This window comes from Pleurodeles waltl, chromosome 8 (assembly GCF_031143425.1).
Source record: "Pleurodeles waltl isolate 20211129_DDA chromosome 8, aPleWal1.hap1.20221129, whole genome shotgun sequence".
Lineage (NCBI taxonomy): Eukaryota > Metazoa > Chordata > Amphibia > Caudata > Salamandridae > Pleurodeles > Pleurodeles waltl.
In genome coordinates, this window is record NC_090447.1 from 1,347,060,027 (window position 1) to 1,347,081,817 (window position 21,791).

Sequence of the window (21,791 nt, forward strand, 5' to 3'; positions counted from 1 at the left end):
GTTCGCCAATCCGTGTGCGACCCTTCTCACTAACCAACCTATCTCAGCGCGGCCCCAATAACGTCACACTCACACGTACTGCTGCTGACAAAGTCTTGTGGCTTGTCCTCCTAAACTCAGATTCACATGAAACAAATGCAAAATGATTGCGAGCACTAAACAAAATCAAAAGCCAATTTGCCAGTTTACTGAAGGTAGGACAACAGAGTCATTCAGAAACCTTACAGATTTTTCACTGACGACGTTTCATTCTAGCAGCTAGTCCTTCTTTCTCAGTTTCCCTGATTCGCAAGCAAAATTTGACTTGCAAATTTTACTCTCAACTGGTCAGTGGGTGTGTCCTGGTGCACATAGGACTCACCAGATCTCAGTCGAAAAATAATTTTGCTCACTTTGACACACACTCTGACTTGTCAACCCACGCCCGATCGACCTATTAAACCAGACAAATTACAACAGAAAACAAGTGTCTCATACACTTTTCAATATACACCGGAGTCTTAGACCACGGAAGGTCTGTATGCCAACAACCATGTGGACAATGTGAAGTTCGACGACTTTCCTACTCTCACACTTTGGAGTATGCACACTCCTTCTTACAATTTCATTTGGAATATGCAACCTAAACCCTCACAAACATTACAATTCACCTGTGAGTTGCATAAGCTGTGCAAGCGTAAAACCTACTTCATTCACACTGTCACCAGTACGCCGGGAACATCATCAAACAATAATTGGCAAGCTTCTTGGAAAGTCATTCTAAGTACTTAGGGGCACATTTTCTCTCCACTGTGTATCATCAAATCTGAAAAATCCAAACATTCACCAATTTCTCCTACCAAACCTATGAATTACCATGCTCTTTGTAGGAGACTAACCCTTACCCCACTACCATCTCTAGGACAACCTGTTATTCCTCACTTACTATCTCTAGGGCCAGATACTTTTCTGATGGGCTCTTATGGAGACAAACCATCAAACATTGCTACCATCTCTGTTAGCGCGTCAGACCTTATTTGGTTAATATATAAGAAACGAATCTGTATGTCGATTAATCTTTTGTCTGCACTTAGAGTAGTTCCCACTATGAGACCCAGTACCAATACAAATCAATAGCAGTAACAATCAGTAACATCAATAATCATAGGAGTCAATAATTTCCACATACCATGACCTTTCAGTCATGAATAACCACACCTTTATGTAAAAGTTACAAAGTTTATTTCCCTATATTAACACTGCTAATATCATGCAACTTAGGGGGTTATTCTAACTTTGGAGGAGTGTTAATCCGTCCCAAAAGTGACGGTAAAGTGATGGATATACCACCAGCCGTATTACGAGTTCCATAGGATATAATGGACTCGTAATACGGCTGGTGGTAAATCCGTCACTTTTCCGTCACTTTTGGGACGGATTAACACCTCCTCCAAAGTTAGAATAACCCCCTTAGTCTCAAAATAAAATGGTAAGCATACAGAAACAATACTGGCTGACCAAATCTCCTAAAGAATCGCAATTTAATCAAAGCTTGGATCACTACACATTCTAAGGTAACAGTACAAATCAATAGCAAGAACAACTGCGCAAACGAAATGGCATACATTTAGATTCAGCAAAGAAAATACATCAACTGTTATTATTTAGCAAGCACCATCAGTGAGTATCCTAACTCCCCTTCTCATTAGAATGGCATGTTTGGGCTTCATGCAAAACAATTTAGTCAACACAAATTTGGAAAACATCTAGCTATGGCTCCATTAAAATTAGCGGTTGGTACCAAGGGACAAAAGCAAATAGACACAACAATCAGTAATATTGTCTTATACCTTGCCTTAGTATGGTTCAGCAAGCTGTGACAGGCTTTGTCAATAGGACATCAGTTCGGTCAGCAAGGCATCGGAATTCAGCATTAAAGTTCAGGAAAAGCAATAGTCTCTTCATGCAGTTCGGAAAAGTATAATCAGAAAGTGGCCTCTCTGGGCAGTTCGAAAGAGTAGAGCTAATGGTGTATCTTCTCTCGGTGCAGTCTGGCTATGCTAGATTTCCTAAAACTACTTCCTACATTGCTATTGGTCAAAGAATTGTACGCTTAAGTTTAGTCCAATGAAAGTAGAACCCCAAATCTAAGAATTTACTAGTACACATTCACATGTCGATGATTGGCTCCTCATCTCCTGTTCTCGTCGTTGGGCTTCCCAGGTATCAATATTGTATCAGCCTATACTCCAGACAGTGCATCCATTGTCTGCTTCTGGGAAGGTAGCCTTTACACACAGACACTAAGTTATACAATGTATCCCTATCTAGTACAGTATATTCTAGCAAACAGTTCTCATGGGAAAGAATTTCAACTACCAGCATTTGGCAATGCAGTTGAAAATCACAATTTAATTCTCTAAGAGGCCATTTTACAGGTCGCTTAAGAAATGCAGCTTAACATGAGGCCCAACTAGGCACAACCTATGATTAATAAAGCAAATACACAATGCATAACCTTCATTATGACATATAACTACTACATTAATCCAAACATGAGCTCAACATTTTACATTAATAAGCTATTAATAAGTACACTTCGTGATTATTTACCATCACTCAAGTAGGCACAATTTCAAATGCGTCTATTATTTTTCTATGTTAACTCATTTTCTATGCAAATTCAACACTCGGGATACATGAGTATTCATTAGTAAAAATTCAGCATTAACATAGGCAATAGTTCCTTTTTCTGCAATTTCTACCTACTTGCAGTTTGAAGGGTGAAATAGATGTGAAACACATGGAATATCCTGAAAAGCTATACATTTCTCAAAAATAAAAAAAACATTCTGAATACTGGAAGGGATGATTTGTTTTTATCAGCACCACAGGGGTGCAAAATAATTGTGTAGTGCTTGGATCACGGCAGATCATATGTCCATGCTATGCCAGATGGGCCACTCTCCTCAAGAAAGTGACCCTGGTGGGCTAGGGGGGTGGTTCTTGCTCTCAGGTCACCCTTTTGCTGAAATCACTGAGCAGATCTCTACCATCGAGAAGTACTGACAGAAAGAAGAGGATCTCTCCTTTCCAATGGAACCTATCCCATTCAGCTATGTGCTGGGAGAGCTGAGCTTTGCCCACGGTTACCAATCAAACTGAAAGCAGCCAGAGAATAAATGGACCCAGTGCCTAAACAAGACAAGCAAGCACAATGTATGTAAAGTATTTAACAATGAAAATATGGTACAGCATCACTTTATTCCATATATACTCCTTAAAGCAGTGGCTCCCAACCTGTGGTCCAGGGACCCCTGAGGGTCAGCGAAGTCTCTTCAGGGGGTCCGCGACTGCTAAGAAAATTAAATAATATTAACAGAGTAGGTCCCCAACTTTCAGTAATGACCCAGCGCGGTGGTCCCTGGATTCCATTAAAGATTCAGTGTGGGTCCCCAGGCTCCATTAATGACAAAGTGGGGGTCCACGGAAGTCAAAAGGTTGGGAACCACTGCCTTAAAGCAACAGCAAAAAAATTAAGAAGTCACACATTGCAGTTGTTTCAATTTAGGAGGGCACTGATGTATTTTCAACCTGGAAATGGCTCTTTTAAAATGTTTGTGACCTTTATCTTGCATATTCATTCAGCCATATACATTCCAAATTTTATTTTACTTATAAAGGTAGATATTAACACAGGTATTGTGCATCACAATGATAGTATTAAAAATGTCACAAATGTGTTCTATTGCGATTTCAAATATGTGTTCTTCCTTTATAACTCACAAATCCTTTTGAAGACTCACATGAGGCCATTTCATGGCTCATACCAGTATGTACAGTGCTTGCACTGGCAATTTCAAGTGTCAGGTTGGGTAATTGCAAAGCTCAAAAGTACGAGCACATAGACCGTGGTCGCTGTTTAATGGAAAGTGGTTTAATAAAGTTGTTTCAAAGAGTTTATCTCAGTGCCTACTGGGATTGATTTAATTTAATTATGACCTTTCTTTGGCATTGGTTTCTTTTCAATTTAGATTAGAATTTCGACTTCGATTTAGAATGCACTTTGACCAAAAAGTCAATTCAATAAATGAAATAGTTTTGTGAAACCAACTTCCAGACTTAAGAGCTGCGGTTTTATTTTTATTCCACACTAAACGAACTAATGTTCCCAAATTGTTTCCCTGCGTAATGGAGGCACAACAGCTTGGACATTTGGATTTTCTTGGTGAATCTCATACTGTCATGGGATGACTACGGCATGTAGCTTCTAGCAGTGTGTGACATCTTCTAACATGAATAGTGGGCCACCAGTATGCAGACCTTGCATCTTGCAGGCATTACGGCAGATCAGTGTACACTTGGAATGAACAAACAACCAGACCCGCGCATCACCTCACTCCATGGGAGAAACCAGCTACACTGTCACTAATTTAAACACACACATTCAGTGAAACAGTCAAGTGTCTAGTGTGTGTTCATAATTGCTCCTACAGACACATAAACTCTGCCCTAGTGACAATTAAGTGATATAATATTGTGTTTGCAATATAGCCGGGATCTGCATTGGAAGTAGACAACGGTGTGCTACGTTGTATCAAGGACATGTTCTATTGGTGTTATATTGGCATTCCTATGCTTCCATCCATGGACTGAGATGCAAATCCTATCTGCTAACATCGGTAGGCAGAGATGTGCTCCAAAACATATTGCTTCGAGAGGCAGGCGTATCTGTGGAGCAAGTTTAAAAGTTTAAAAACTGGCCACATTTTCAAACTTTTCATGTGTATTGCATTGTACTGCACACATATATAAAGTGGGAAAAGTATTACAATAGTGCATATACAGAGTGGGCAAAGTATTAGAAATTATTTTGCATACTGGAAGGGTCCACCATGATTGACAGAGCGCAGATAGCCTTGCACTATGGTGCAAGGTTTGTTTTGGTTGGTGTATGCCAGCCTAAAACATGCCAACCCTGGGGAAGAGAAAAACAGCGCTCTCGCTTTCACGCAATGACGCAACTTACCCTAACACAATATAAGGAGTGATAAATAATAATAATAATAAAAAAACATTTTTATGGAGGAGGAGTTACTTTTGATAATACTTAATCTTTCTATTTTAACATGCATTAAATTGTGGCAAATGCAAAATGAAAAACTCTAATTGGGCAAAGCGTCCAAGGGGAAGCCTTTCAGTGTCATCGCCGTACATTAACCTCTAGAAGCAGAAACATTTTTGTCAGATGTTGGGGAAACTCGGCTAATTACTTTCTAACGGGGGCTAACCGTACAAAAACAGTTGGGGAAAATGTGTGTCGAGTGCCAGAAAATTGTAAAATTTAGCTGAACACGAGGCAGCTCTTGTACAAGTGGATTACAAACAGCACCGGTCGACACGGGGATCCAAGCTTGAAGGGAAACAATCTAAATTGCAAGGAAAGCAAATCAGTGGTAGGAACCTGGAAGCAAGAAACTGTATTCGGCTAACTATTAAGTAATACACTTGAGTGTTTCGCTGCCACGCTCACAATCTTTGTGCTTTGGAATGAGAGTGCATGTTTATAGTTTCCTCGAATTTATCATAAACACCTTCTGTGTTGCTGCTGATTTATTGGCTTGGCACCGCTCAGACAACATTACTACATTCCCTACAGTCTGCTCCTTTGATAACTGAGCTTGTAGGAGAGGGAACATATCTTCTGTAACTCATAGTTATGTGTTTAAGTGCTTTTCAAGCGTACCTTTAGCAAAAGCTACTTTGTTATATGCCTGCAGTGACTGGCGCATGCTCAGTGTGGGTGTCGAGTCGACCCTCTTTAGCCTCAGAACATGTGCTGTTGTTAGAAGCTGACAGGGTTAGCACAAGCATTTGCAATGCAACCGGTCTCGCATTTGCTCGAGTTAGAGCTATTAGCTTTGTAAACTCCTAACTGGACTTTTCTTGCCACACAAATTAAAAGAAAAAAATCGAGCGCAACCGCGCTGAAATTGAAAACTAAAAATCCGAGTGTGATTGCGCTATGTAAAACCCAGCTCAATCGCGCTGCATGGAAAATAAAAAGATAAAGTAGTCCAGAAACCATGCTGAAAACATGGAGCCTCGTATGTTTTCTGTAGTTGGCCAGTGTGCGTGAGGAGGGCTAAACGCTGGAAAAAGCATTATGTATGCATGCCTTTCACTAATGAAATCAAGCGGATTTTAAAAGGCAAGCCCACGAACCAATGAAAGTGACAGGCATGACATGGGCCTGGTTAAAAGTCCAAAGAGAGATTACAACAGGGATGGAGGGCTTGTGTGCTCAACCCTAATAAATCCCAGATTCCAGACATCGGTGCTGCATCAGAGCAAATGGTGGGACTGAGCATGCCCTGGTTCTGGTTCCCTGTGTGACATGCTGCCATAATAAATCTGTAAAGATGTGTACATCCAAATCTTTGAGCATTGATTGCAGTGCATGCATTTTGCTGGTTTGATTTCTAGAACTTGCGTCAATTTGTAAACAACTGGATTTAACTTTTGAAGGCTAGTCCAGTGCTCCACAGAGATGCTTACAGAGCCTACCTCAAATGCACATTGTATGTTTATATCAAGTGCATCCCCTTGAAAATATCATACAGTGATACATGTCATATTGCTTGGTCTAAATGTAATGAATTTTTTACATAAATGTAAGCGTGTTTCAGCAGTACGTTTTTCTTAAAATGATGCAGTGGAAGAAAAAAAAAAAATATATATATATATATGTGTACATATATATATATATATATATATATATATATATATAAAGAGTGAACCATCCAGAGAATGTTTTGGAACAAGACTCCGGGATCCAGGATGTCAGTTGAGTCTTAATGAATTCTGAAGATAGGGTTTAAAAATCATTGAGTGGGAAATTTCAGACTTGAATCAGAAAACCAAATTTTTCAACACACTTTTGGCATTTTACTTGGCATTTTAATGGGACATACCCTATTTTTATGATTTGTTTGTGCTTTTAGCCTCCCTCCAGTTAGTGACAGAAATCGGTGAGAAGCCAATAATGGATCCTGGACAGCTAAACATTTCTGAAAAGTAGACACAATTCTAAATTCAGCTAGGCGTTATTTGTGTATATCCTACAATACTTTCTTACAGAAAATAACAGCTGAAATAAATAAAATATTGACATTGAGGTGGAACAAAACAGCAATTTCTCTCCACGTTTTACTCTGTAACTTTTTCCTGCCATGTCAGAGTTTCAAAAGCAATATACTGTTACATCTGCCGAACTCTTCTGTTTGTGGGGATATATAGGGCTTGTAGGTTCATCAAGAACCCTAGGTACGCAGAGCCAATACATGACCTGCACCTTGCAATGGGTTTTCATTACATACTGGGTATACAGCAATTTATTTGGTAAAATATATAGAGAGTCAAAAATAGGTATCAAGGAAACCTTTGTATTTCCACAATGGGCACTAGATAAGGTGTTGAGAATCAATGGTTCTTTGCACATCTCTGTATTTCAGGGTCACCATACTAGCATGTGAATTACAGGGTATTTCTCAAACAGACGTCTTTTTACACACTGTCTTACATTTTGAAGGAAAAAATGTAGAGAAAGACAAGGGGCAATAACACTTGTTTTTCTATTCTGTCTTTCTCCAAGTCTCCCAATAAAGATAGTACCTAACTTGTGTGGGTAGCCCTAAAGCCCACAAAGAGGAAACGCAACATGGACACATAACCTTTTTACATTGAAATCAGACGTGTTTTTTGGAAAGTGCCTAGCTGTGGATTTTGGCCTCTAGCTCAGCCGGCACCTAGGGAAACCTACCAAACCTGTGCATTTATTAAAACTGGACACCTAGGGGAATCGAGGATGGGGTGACTTGTAGCGCTCTCACTAGGTTCTGTTACCCAGAATCCTTTGCAAACCCCAACATTTGGCAAAAAATACTTTTTCGTCATATTTCGGTGATAGAGAGTTCAGGAATCTGAGAGGAACCACACATTTCCTTCTACCCAGTGTTTCCCCAAGTCTCCCAATACAAATCGTACCTCACTTGTGTGGGTAGGCCCATTGTCCAGGACAGGAAATGCCCCAAAACACAACGTGGACACATCACATTTTCCCAAAGAAAACTGACCTGTTTTTTGCAAAGTGTCTAGCTATGGATTTTGGCCTCTAGCTCAGCCCGCACATAGGGAAAATTACCAAACCGGTGCATTTTTAAAAACTAGACACGTAGCGGAATCCAGAATGGGGTGACTTGTGGGGCTCTCATCAGGTTCTGTGACCCACAATCCTTTGCAAACCTCAACATTTGGCAAAAAAAAACACTTTTTCCTCACATTTCGGTGCTGCAAAGTTTTGGAATCTGAGGTGAGTCACAAACTTCCTTCTACCCAGTGTTCCCCCAATTCTTCCGATAAAAATGGTACCTAACTGGTGTGGGTAGACCTAGTGCCTATGACAGGAAATGACCCAGATCACAACATGGACACATCACATTTTCCCAAAGAAAACCAACCTGTTTTTTGCAAAATGCCTTTCTGCGGATTTTGGCCTCTAGCTCAGCCAGCACCTAGGAAAACCTAGCAAACCTGGACATTTCTGAAAACCTAGCAAACCTGGACATTTCTGAAAACTAGACACCTAAGGGAATTCAGAATGGGGTGACTGGTGGGGTTCTCACCAGGCTCAGTAACACAAAATCCTTTTCAAACCTCAAAATGTGGCAAAAAAACACCTTTTCCCCACATTCAGGTGATGGAAAGTTCTGGAATCTGAGAGGAGTCACAAATGTCCTTCCACCCAGCAATTCCCCAAATCTTCCCAAAAAAATAATACCTCACTTGTGTGGGTAGGCCTAGTGCCCACAACAGGAAATACCTCAAAACACAACATGGACACGTCACAATTTCCCAAAGAAAACTGACCTGTTTTTTGCAAAGTGCCTAGCTGTGTATTTTGGCCTCTAGCTTAGCCAGCACCTAGGAAAACCTAGCAAATCTAGACATTTCTGAAAACTGGACACCTAGGGAAATTCACAATGGGGTGACTTATGGGGCTCTCAGCAGGTTTTGTTACCCAGAATCCTTTGCAAACCTCAAAATTTGCAAAAAAAACCCTTTTCCTCACATTTCAGTGATGAAAGTTCTGGAATCTGAGAGGAACCACAAATGTCCTTCCACCCAGCATTCCCACAAGTCTCTCAATAAAAATGGTACCTCACTTTTGTAGGGGAGGCCTAGTTCCAGCAACAGGAAATGCCCCCAAAGACAACGTGGACACATCAAAATGATCTATTACAAAACTACTGGTTTTTGCGGGGGGGGCGCACCTGCATTTTTGGTCACAGGTACAGCAGTTATCTAGGGAAACCTTCCAAACCCAGACATTTTTGAAAACGAGACACCTGGAGGAGTCCAGGGAGGTGTGGCTTGCGTGGATCCCCCAATATTTTCTTACCCAGACTCCTCATGCATGGCAACAATATTCCTTTGAGGTCAATTGTTTTTTCTTACTTAAAACATGCATCAACGCAAACTGCAGGTCAACCATTGCCAAAACCACAGGGAGTCACAGCGAAAGAAGCAAAAGCTTTGAATTAGAACAAAAAGGAGAAATAAACTGCTATAATCACAAATGCAAATACTTCACCAGTTGACAGACACCCTGATACCAACATTTAGAAATGTTCCCTAGTGCCTAGTGTTCTCTGCCCCGGGGGCAGATGGGCCTAAAAAAACTAGGCCGATCTGCCCCCAAGGGGGGCAGAAATAGCTATCAGTACAGTGCCCTCTTTGGGGGGTGACCCTTGCCCAAGGGGCCGCCCCCACACAAAAGACAAACACAAGATCCCTGGCGCTCTGTGGATTCTGCCCCGTTGGGGGCACATGGGCCTAAAAATAATAGGCTCGGGCAGAACTGCCCAACTGTGCTTGGCCCACTTTAGGGGGTGAGCCCCCAACACATAAAAACAACCCTGGCTTTAAGTGGCTTAACAAGTTTTGGCGCTATTTTCATTTAAAACCTAAACAGTCATATTTCCAGTTCTCTTTATTGGATTTTTGTCATTTTAGTGTCATTCTATTAGACTTCACTCTGTTTTTCTAAAGGGGTTTAGGATTTTTACTGTGTGTAATAACTCAATTTCATACAAGTAACAGCAACAATGTTCTGTTAAATGCTGTCACTGATAGAAGGTGTTGCAGACACATAAAAGTAATGCATGGACAGGTATCTGTTAGAGGTGAGGGTCTGGCTAACTTGACAAATGAGCAACACAAGTGGTGGAGAAGAACAAAAAAAAATCCAAGTTGCTGAAAACTATGAAGATAATGTTATCAAACATTTAAACAGCAAAATCAAAATTTTGTTAAAAAAGAAAACAAAAAAAAATCTAAACCTGAATGAAAAAGCTGGTGGGCATAAACTCACTACCTGAAAATTGAGAGTTGGGAAGAGCATCAATCAATCAATCAATCACATTTATAAAGCGCGCTACTCACCCATAAGGGTCTCAAGGCGCTGGGGGGGAGGGGGTCAGTGCTCGAAGAGCCAGGTCTTGAGCTGCCTTCTGAAGGGGAGGTGTTCGGGTATGGCGCGAAGGTGACTGGGCAGGGAGTTCCAGGTCTTCGCTGCCAGAAAAGAGAAGGATTTTCCTCCGGCGGTGGTTTTGCGGATGCGGGGAACGGCTGCCAAGGCCTGACCGGTGGAGCGCAGAGTGCGCGGAGGGGTGTAGAAGGAGACGCGGGAGTTGATGAGTTTGGGTCCGAGGTTGTAGAGGGCTTTGTGTGCGTGGGTGAGGAGTCTGAAGGTGATCCTCTTGTTGACCGGGAGCCAATGGAGTTTTCTCAGGTGTCCGGAGATGTGGTGGTGGCGAGGTATGTCCAGGATGAGTCGTGCTGCGGTGTTCTGGATCCGTTGAAGTTTCCTCTGCAGCTTGGTGGTGATGCCGGCGTACAGAGTGTTCCCGTAGTCCAGGCGGCTGGAGACGAGGGCGTGGGTGACGGTCTTCCTGGTGTCGATGGGGATCCAGCGGAAGATCTTGCGGAGCATTCGGAGGGTGTTGAAGCACGCTGAGGTCACCGAGTTGACCTATCTGGTCATCGAGAGGGAGGAGTCCAGGATGAAGCCGAGGTTGCGTGCGTGGTTGGTCGGTTGGGGAGTGCTGCCTAGGGCGGGGGGCCACCAGGAGTCGTCCCATGCGGAGGGGGTAGGGCCGAGGATGAGGACCTCCGTTTTATCTGTGTTCAGTTTCAGTCGGCTGTCTGTCATCCAGGTCGCTACTTCCTTCATGCCGTCGTGCAGTCTGGTCCTTGCTGATGTGGGGTTGTTGGTGAGGGATAAGATGAGCTGGGTGTCGTCGGCGTAGGATATGATGTCGAGTCCGTGTTTGCGTGCAATGTTTGCCAGGGGGGCCATGTAGACGTTGAATAGGGTGGGGCTGAGGGAGGATCCTTGGGGTACGCCGCAGATGATCTCCGTGGCTGCGGATCTGAAGGGGGGGAGGCGGACTCTCTGGGTCCTTCCGGAGAGGAAGGAGATGACCCATTCCAGGGCCTTGCCTCTGATGCCGGCGCTGCAAAGGCGGTCTATCAGGGTGCGGTGGCAGACCGTGTCGAAGGCTGCAGAGAGATCCAGGAGAATGAGGGCCACGGTTTCACCCTTGTCGGTCAGGGCTCGGATGTCGTCCGTGGCTGCGATGAGGGCGGTTTCGGTGCTGTGGTTGGCCCTGAATCCGAACTGAGTGGAGTCGAGGGAGTCGGAGGTTTCCAGGGCGGCGGTGAGTTGAGCGTTGACGATTTTCTCAATCACTTTGGCGGGGAACGGTAGGAGGGAGATAGGCCGGAAATTTTTGAGTTCGGTGGGGTCTGCTGTAGGTTTCTTTAAGAGGGCGTTGAGTTCTGCGTGTTTCCAGCTTTCAGGGAAGGTAGCAGTGGTGAGGGAGGCGTTGATGACGTCTCGGAGGTGGGGTGCGATGATGTTGTCGGCCTTGTTGTAAATGTGGTGAGGACAGGGGTCGGAGGGTGATCCCGAGTGGATCGAGTTCATGACGCGGGTGGTTTCCTCGGTGGTGGTAGGGTTCCAGGCGAGGATGGTGGAGATGTCGTTTGCGGCTTCCGGGGGCGGGTTCATGTTGGTGGTCGTGAAGCTGTTGTAGATGTCGGCAATCTTACGGTGGAAGAAGGTCGCGAGGGAGTCGCAGAGGTCCTGTGAGGGAGGGATGGGGTTGGTTTCTGCGTCCGGGTTGGAGAGCTCTTTGACGATGCCAAATAGTTCCTTGCTGTTGTGGGTGTTGTTGTCAAGTCTGTTCTGGTAGGCTGTTTTTCGTGCGGTGCGGAGGCGTTGGTGGTGTTGGCGGGTGGTGTCCTTGAGAGCTGTCAGATGCCTCCTCTGTCGGGTTGAGGCGCCAAGTCTTCTCGCGGAGGCGGCATTCTTTCTTGGAGTTTTTGAGTTCGGTGGTGAACCAGGAGTTTTTCTTGTGGTTGTTGGTGTTGGTTTGGGTCTTCAGAGGGGCCAGGAGGTTGGCGCAGTCGGAGATCCAGTTGGTGAGGTTGTTGGCGGCCTCGTTGGGGTTGCTGGTGCTGGTGGGTTGGTTCAGGGAGAGCGTTGCTGCGAGTTGTTCTGTGGTGATTCGGTTCCAGTATCTTTTTGGTGGTTGCCGGGTGTGGTGATGCACGGTGGTTTTCTTGAAGCTGAAGTGGACGCAGCTGTGGTCCGACCATGTGAGTTCGGTGGTGTGGCTGAAGGTGATGTGTTTGCTTGAGGAGAAGATGGGGTCGAGCGTGTGTCCGGCGTAGTGGGTGGGGGTGTTGACCAGTTGTTTCAGTCCCAGGTTGGCGAGGTTGTCTAGAACGGCGGTGGTGTTGTTGTCGGTGTGGTTCTCCAGGTGAAAGTTGAGGTCTCGTAGGAGGATGTAGTCGGTGGATGAGAGTGCGTGGGGGTTGACGAAGTCTGCGATGTCTTCGCTGAACTTGGTGCGGGGTCCTGGTGGTCTGTACATGAGGGTGCCTCTTAGGGTTGTCTTGGGGTCGATGTGGATCGCGAAGTGGAGGTGTTCGGCGTCGGGCAGTGAGTTGTCGGTGTGGGTCGAGATGCTGATGGAGCTTTTGTGTGCGATGGCGATGCCTCCTCCGGTGCGGTTGAAGCGGTCTCTCCGGATGATTTTGTAGCCGTCGGGGATGGCTATGGCGATGTCGGGTGCCGAGGAGGGGCTCATCCAGGTCTCGGTGAGGAAGGCGATGTCTGGGTTCGTTGAGTTGATGAGGTTCCACAGTTCGATGGCGTGCCTGTGGACGGAGCGGGTGTTGACCAGGATGCATTCGAGGTTGCTTCCGGGGGCGACGTTCTTGGTGGTGGCGGTGTGGGTCCGTAGGCAGGTGAAGCGGCAGTTGCTGCAGGTGAAGGGTCCGTGGGTTCGTTTGGGGGTGGCGCGGTAGCAGCCTGGCGCGCGGCCGGGGTTGAGGTTGGCGAGGGTGGCGGAGTCATAGGTCAAGCGGGGGGCGCGGGGGCCAGGGGTTCGGGCGCTGGGCGCGGTCCAGGCGCGGACGGGCGCAGACGGGCTTGCCTTAGGCGCGCCTTCGGCGCGCCAGCGGCGCGGCCGCCATTTAAGGGGTAGGTGGGGAGGCGGGGTCAGCTGGGAGGCGGGAGGTGGGCGGGCAGGGGAGCTGGAAGCGGCAAAAAAGAGCGGCAAAAAAGAGCGGCAAAAAACGGCGGGAAAAGCGCGGTAGGAGCGGCGGGGAATGCGGCAAGACGGCGAAAAGGGAACAAGAGCCTACTACAATCTACTAAAAAGGAGGGGCTGAGAGGGGAGGACGGCGCACGGCACTCGGGGGCACACGCACGGGATACAAGGAGAGAAAAGGGGAATTTCAGTCACTCGGGGGCACACGCATGGGATACAAGGAGAGAAAAGGGATTTCAGTCAGCACCAGCACAAGCTCAGCACTCGGGGTACACGGGCAAGAAGGGGGGAGCACACTCACAGGAGAGGAAGGCAGTCAGGGACTGGAGGCGCTGCGTGAGCAGGGGAGCGACCTACCCGAGGGTCAGTGGTCGCTACCTCTGCCTCGCAGCGGCCGCCATTTAAGGGGTAGGTGGGGAGGCGGGGTCAGCTGGGAGGCGGGCGGGCAGGGGAGCTGGAAGCGGCAAAAAAGAGCGGCAAAAAAGAGCGGCAAAAAAGAGCGGCAAAAAACGGCGGGAAAAGCGCGGTAGGAGCGGCGGGGAATGCGGCAAGACGGCGAAAAGGGAACAAGAGCCTACTACAATCTACTAAAAAGGAGGGGCTGAGAGGGGAGGACGGCGCATGGCACTCGGGGGCACACGCACGGGATACAAGGAGAGAAAAGGGGAATTTCAGTCACTCGGGGGCACACGCATGGGATACAAGGAGAGAAAAGGGATTTCAGTCAGCACCAGCACAAGCTCAGCACTCGGGGTACACGGGCAAGAAGGGGGGAGCACACTCACAGGAGAGGAAGGCAGTCAGGGACTGGAGGCGCTGCGTGAGCAGGGGAGCGACCTACCCGAGGGTCAGTGGTAGCTACCTCTGCCTCGCAGCGGCCGCCATTTAAGGGGTAGGTGGGGAGGCGGGGTCAGCTGGGAGGCGGGAGGTGGGCGGGCAGGGGAGCTGGAAGCGGCAAAAAAGAGCGGCAAAAAAGAGCGGCAAAAAAGAGCGGCAAAAAACGGCGGGAAAAGCGCGGTAGGAGCGGCGGGGAATGCGGCAAGACGGCGAAAAGGGAACAAGAGCCTACTACAATCTACTAAAAAGGAGGGGCTGAGAGGGGAGGACGGCGCATGGCACTCGGGGGCACACGCACGGGATACAAGGAGAGAAAAGGGGAATTTCAGTCACTCGGGGGCACACGCATGGGATACAAGGAGAGAAAAGGGATTTCAGTCAGCACCAGCACAAGCTCAGCACTCGGGGTACACGGGCAAGAAGGGGGGAGCACACTCACAGGAGAGGAAGGCAGTCAGGGACTGGAGGCGCTGCGTGAGCAGGGGAGCGACCTACCCGAGGGTCAGTGGTCGCTCGGTGCAACAACGCAAACTGCAGGTCAACCATTGCCAAAACCACAGGGAGTCACAGCGAAAGAAGCAAAAGCTTTGAATTAGAACAAAAAGGAGAAATAAACTGCTATAATCACAAATGCAAATACTTCACCAGTTGACAGACACCCTGATACCAACATTTAGAAATGTTCCCTAGTGCCTAGTGTTCTCTGCCCCGGGGGCAGATGGGCCTAAAAAAACTAGGCCGATCTGCCCCCAAGGGGGGCAGAAATAGCTATCAGTACAGTGCCCTCTTTGGGGGGTGACCCTTGCCCAAGGGGCCGCCCCCACACAAAAGACAAACACAAGATCCCTGGCGCTCTGTGGATTCTGCCCCGTTGGGGGCACATGGGCCTAAAAATAATAGGCTCGGGCAGAACTGCCCAACTGTGCTTGGCCCACTTTAGGGGGTGAGCCCCCAACACATAAAAACAACCCTGGCTTTAAGTGGCTTAACAAGTTTTGGCGCTATTTTCATTTAAAACCTAAACAGTCATATTTCCAGTTCTCTTTATTGGATTTTTGTCATTTTAGTGTCATTCTATTAGACTTCACTCTGTTTTTCTAAAGGGGTTTAGGATTTTTACTGTGTGTAATAACTCAATTTCATACAAGTAACAGCAACAATGTTCTGTTAAATGCTGTCACTGATAGAAGGTGTTGCAGACACATAAAAGTAATGCATGGACAGGTATCTGTTAGAGGTGAGGGTCTGGCTAACTTGACAAATGAGCAACACAAGTGGTGGAGAAGAACAAAAAAAAATCCAAGTTGCTGAAAACTATGAAGATAATGTTATCAAACATTTAAACAGCAAAATCAAAATTTTGTTAAAAAAGAAAACAAAAAAAAATCTAAACCTGAATGAAAAAGCTGGTGGGCATAAACTCACTACCTGAAAATTGAGAGTTGGGAAGAGCATCAAGAAGCTTATTGATTTTTGTTCCTCATAATTAAATCTAGAGCCATTGTGTCAATTCAAGCATCTTCCTTGAATTACATGAATAAAAAATTAGCTTTGCAGACAGTGATTTGCGCAACAGGTGCTCGTGCACTCGATGCACTATTATGAGCCAGCATCAATGTTGTTGTGCATTTCCTGCTGGGCCATCAGACAGAAACACATAATAGGGCCAGTGTGAAGGAGACCGCACTGGTGGTCACGTGACCTGCAGTACTTTGGTGGGCGGCCTTTTCCACCCACCAAACTCCTAATGAAGGCCAAAATGTAACTTGCAAATGGTTGCTCTTTTCCTGGTAATGTTCCAAAATCTCATGGAGCACATATCATCTGGCAAAAGCAATGTGTCCTGAATAAAAAAAAAGTTTTTTCCCACCCAATGGGACAACATTTCAGTAAACTATATTTAAAGCACTACATTTATGTCAAACAGTATTTATGTCAACAATATTCTGACACACAGGCCTTTGTCCATAGTGGCATAATTGATAAAGAAGAATAGACTGGAAAGTGATCTAAGTACATACCAATGGTGGAGATTAATTCAAGCAGTTTGCTCATCACTTTTTTGTTTTTCAAATGTTTCTGTCATAAACCATAGTGATATTAGTCTGGATCCTTTTTGCTTGATATTTCTTTTCTGTTGTGGCAATTCTTATTTTGGCAATCACTTCATAAACTGTTTTCTAAATTATTTCATAAATATTTCCAATAGGTGGAAACATTATCAAGGTTTGAATGCTTCAGATATTGTAATGTATTAATAGTTTACAATACACAAAACATGTCCGATTTTTATTAAATATATTGGAAATGTAACATTTAGAAATTTACCTTTACTCTGCCACAAGCTGCTGGAGGTTAATTTGCATTAGTTCCTTTGCAGCTGCTCACAATGAGATGTGAAAGAGTTGTGACAACTACTCTGAGAAGAGATAATGGCCTGGGTGTTGGTGAGTGTGTTTCTTCCTGTGGCAGGAAGACCAATTAAGGTGGACCCAGTAACTTCAGTAACTTGAAAGTGGATCTGCCCTTTCACAAGTAAATGTAAGGGGTAAGCAAACCCAATGATAGAGAATCTATCCTCAGAACCAGTTTGAGTGACAGTAGAAAGGGGGACACAGGCTATGCAGAAGAGGAGAAAGGTTTACCCAGATGGGATTTTAAATATAAAGTGGACTGTGGGATTGTTTGCAGCAGGGCAAACAGGATCTGCTGCAAAAGTGGGTAGGGTCCTTACGGGAAGGTTTACCCTGTTGTTTAGGGGAAAGGTAGGAGTCATCCCCCACCTACCAGCTGGTGCCTGTCATAAATATGGCATCCCAACCCACTTTCCTCTGAACACTTACTGGACTGTCAGCAGATCATAAGAGTATTGCACCTGCTGTGTTTGACCTGGGAGAAGTGCTAAAGGACTGGATCTGCACCCTCTGAATAAAGAAGTGGACTCCAAGGATCAGTTAGCTGATGTCCTGTGTGGCGAGGAGGACAAAACAACTGCAGGAAGCTTTTTTTCCTGAAGTGCCCAGCTGAGCAGTGACAACTATATTTGGATTAGACTTTGCTGCTGGCATTCCCCTGACACCCTTGGAGTTTCAAGTTGTCTAAGATCTTGGGGGCCTTAGAAGTGTACCCCTATGGTTGTTTCTGCAAGAGCTTCAGCTGGACCCTCCAAGGAAAGTATATGACCGGCAGTACCACAACATTGAATGGAATTTCAGCTTTGTCCGGCTCAGATATCACTGCACCTCTTTGGACTCAGACAATTTTCCATCATGAATCTCCGATGCTCCAGAGCACCAGTAGGACCAACCTGTTTCAGGTTAAAGTGACAGCTACAGTTTCAGTGGTATCTCACTTGGGGATAACTTAGAAACTTTTTGAACATTTTGACTTTCCTGACTTTCGCCGAACCAATACACTTGGGTCCTGATTTATACTTTTTGACGCAAACCTGCGTTAGTGCAGGTTTGCATCAAAATGTTTACCGTCAGCTAGCGCCATTCTTGGACGCCTGACGGGCGTAATATTTAAGGAATGACGCTAGCCCACGGTAAGGCCAGATTAGCATCAAATTAAATGACTCTAACCGGGTGGGCGAGGTGTAGGGGAAACAGGAGGTTGTGCGTCAAAGAATGGCGCTTGTCAGGTTTGAGTCAGAAAAATGACTGTAACCTGACTAGCTTAATTTTTTAATACACAATCCCCATGGACATGACTCCTGTTTTAGTAAAGACAGTAGTCATGCCCCCCTGCCCAATGGCCATGCCCAGGGGACATATGTCCCCTGGGCATGGCCATTGGGCAGAGTGCCATGTAGGGGGGCCCAAGTTAGCCCCCCCCCATGGCACTTAAAAAATAAATTAAAAAAATACAAACTTACCTGGACTTACCTGGGATGGGTCCCCCCATCCTTAGGTGTCCTCCAGGTGTGGGTGGGGGTGTCCCTGGGTGCAGCGAAGGGCACCTGTGGGCTGTTTCCATGGCCTCTGACCATGGAAAATGGCCCACAGGTCCCCTAACGCCTGCCCTGACCCAGGCGTTAAATAATAGCGCTAACCAGGCTTATCGCCTTTATTTAAGGCCCTCCTCCTCCCATGCGTGATTTTTGCACAGGAGGATACATAAGGCACTAAGGCCTTAGAGTCATTTTTTGCCCGGGAACGCCTACCTTGCATCTCATTAATGCAAGGTAGTTTTCGGCAGGCAAAAAATGACGTTAACTCCAATATTTTGACGCTAGATGGGTCTAACGTCAAAATATAAATATGGAGTCAAGTTTGTGCCAGATTTGCATTAAAAAACAAATGATGCAAGTCCAACGCAAACAAAGTATAAATATGCCCCTTGATGTTTCTGAGCTGAGCTCCATTTTGGTTAGCCTAAAATTGCACCTATGTCCAAGTCTACTAATTCAACAAAATACAACGGGCTGCTTGTAGTAATTTTTGGTGCTATAATTAATTCAAACTTTTAAAATACATATCTCTGGTTCCCCTTATTAAAGTTTGGGGTTTACTTGCATGGTGCTTTCACTTTATTACTGTTTTCGTTCAGCACCAATACCTTACACATTAACCTAGGTTAAGTGTGTCTGCTAAATCACGTAGATACCAGTGGGTGGAGCTTAGGTTAGTTTAGTGACTTTGAGGGTTCTACCTAACAAGGCTTGTTAATATCCCTTGAGGGAAGCAATTGCTCAGCCCAAATATTAATCCACTCTCTTACATTCATTCTCCCACCCACCCCTTTATGGTATTTCATCAATTCCTTTGAAAGTATGCTGTGGATACTTTTATAACAATTTCACAGGGCATTAGAGAAGCTGTCAGATATAAAAACAAAAACATGATTGACAGTGAGAGGGTAGAGAGAGAGGGAGCATGAGAGAAAGAATATGAGAGTTAGGGATACTAGCATCGGGCAAACTGTGTAACATATATCATATTTTGTCTTTTAATTCAGTGAAAAAAATTGAACTGAACTCTGTGATTTAGTAATCACTGTTCCAGTTTATGTATTGTTGGTCTTGATGATTTTAGGAGTTAATGCAAATTGCTAGATACATTTTTGCTACTATCTCTTTCTTATTGTTTTTGGATGCTGAACATGGTGTGGTGTATTTTACTGTTGGCCTTTGTTTCTTTTTAGAATGACTTTCAGCCAGCAGCATCTGAAACTAACTGGGAATCCGTCACTAGTGCCATTGCAGTAAGTAATGTGTAAATAATCTTCATGTTGCTGTTAAATCAAATTGAGCAACTGCTTAAAATTCAACTCAATAATTTTTTCTTTTGTGACCAACAGCCATGATACATGGATTTTTCAATTGTATTCTATGAATAACTAGGTGTGAGTCATCTAAGGGTTTCTAACTATGCCAATTTATGATACCAGGAAATGTGAATTTTGATGAGCATTTGTTAGTATACCAGATATCCCTTTTGTGTTGGCTCAATTCCTCCTAAACAGAATGGGATGTATGTGCAAAAAAGAATATGTACTATTTATTGTGCCACACACAATAGAAATAAAAGAAAGGAGATAAATGTACATGGTGTGACAAGGTCCAGAGTTGCATTTAAGTGCCTCTTCCTTGAAGCATTGGGATGAGAATGGAGATACATATATTTCCTTTATATTTTCCTGTTTATTTTCAGTGTATGCACTCACTGTTGTGTCATATATTTTGCCATTATAGAGTTGGTGCTACATCTTCTTTGTAGTGTCATACATGGACATTTAATTCGTTTGACTATAATAATAATAATGTAAGCTTTATTTCAGCTGTGAGCCATAAAAGCGACATACATACAATAAAATGACAGAAAGACATATTATCCTAAAAACATATTTACAACATATAAAATCACAAATAAACAAATCGCAATTCATAAGGATCACTGGTAAAATTTTAAAATACCCCTTGGGGTGATCACTGGCGATTCATTTTATACGTTTAGTTTCATGGCAACTGTAACCATTCTATCATAGCTAGAGTCCCTCTACTAGATACCAACCACGGTAATTGTGCTCTTGCTGTAGGTCTGAGGGCTACTGCTTTGCTAAAATAAATAGGGCGTAAACACTTTTACAGTCTCAATTTTCAGTCAGTAGCCACAGTACAGGAATTATAATCTACAAAGTGAGAAGTCTCCTTAGCTCCCATAGTCCAAGCATATCGTAGATATCTGGTAACTGCAAACACTACCTTTTCGCTAGTGTCACTTGTTAATATACGAAGTGTCTCCCTGTAATTCAGAGTGCTGAGGCACCTACATATGGAAATAATCCATTTCCTCTAAGGCTTTAAGTACCTTGGACAAAAAAAAAAAAAAAATGGACCAGGGACTCTATTTCCATCAGGCAGCGAGGGCAGGAACTAATCGCACAGTTACCCTTTTTCCATCTAGGGGTAACAGAGTTCAGCGGCAAGATTCCTAGTCTAAATTTAATAAACAGGTTTTTAGCCTGGGCCAGGTGTATGCTATCCATGTAATGTTCAAACTTTAGTAAGCACTTATGATATAAAAATTGCTCCGTTCTACTGCCTTTTGTCTGGGCTCGCCAAATCTGAGTTAGTACCGCCTTCCAGTAAAGTTGCGTTATACGCAGTGCCATGCTTCTTGTTATACTCTGTGGGCACCTCCTCTATTTTGATCCAATTTCACAAATACTTGATATGTTTAAGCCAGGGAGCTGATACCATTTTATTGATGGATAGTAGCTCTAACCTGTCTGCTCTATAAGGACCCAAGTGCTCAGAAGACAAAAGTCGCACCCAGTATAAGAGCGGTTTCAGAGCGATTACGCGATGTATTTCGTTTAAAGCCAAATCAAATCTGAGTGGAATGAGGGGTGTACTAGCAGGTAAATGTAACAATGAGTGCAAGAACTTATTTTCAATCAGAGTTAACCTATGTGAGTTATAGTGACCCCAAAGCTCCGCACCATAGGTTGCAGCTGTCACTGCTGTGGTATTGTATACCATAAGGGCTAGGGAGAGAGACCCTCCCGTTGAGTTCTTATTTGTCCTTCCAATTACCACTGACAGCTGCTGAAGGATGATGGAACTTTTTCTATTTGCGGAACCAAAGATAGATTCTCTGTTAATCTTATGCCCAGTATTCAAATTGCCTGACGTATTTGACAGAAACAACCCCAATGGCCATTTTCGCACGAAAGGATTTATGTGGATTTAGGGCCATGAACTTTGATTTCCCTGGATTAAGTTTAGCGATCTCTTTTCACAGAACACAGCAAATTAATCTAATTCACTTTGTAGTCCCATTGGGGTTC

General features: G+C 44.7%; 1 protein-coding gene across 1 annotated transcript in view; it reads left to right on the plus strand.

Annotated features, from left to right (window-relative positions):
• Positions 1-21,791, plus strand: part of PDGFD (platelet derived growth factor D) — a 985,364-nt gene that overhangs the window by 552,724 nt on the left and 410,849 nt on the right. Inside the window, exon 4 of the mRNA XM_069202356.1 lies at positions 19,644-19,703. Within this exon, the coding sequence (XP_069058457.1) occupies positions 19,644-19,703 (60 nt within the window). The remainder of the gene's footprint in view (positions 1-19,643; positions 19,704-21,791) is intronic.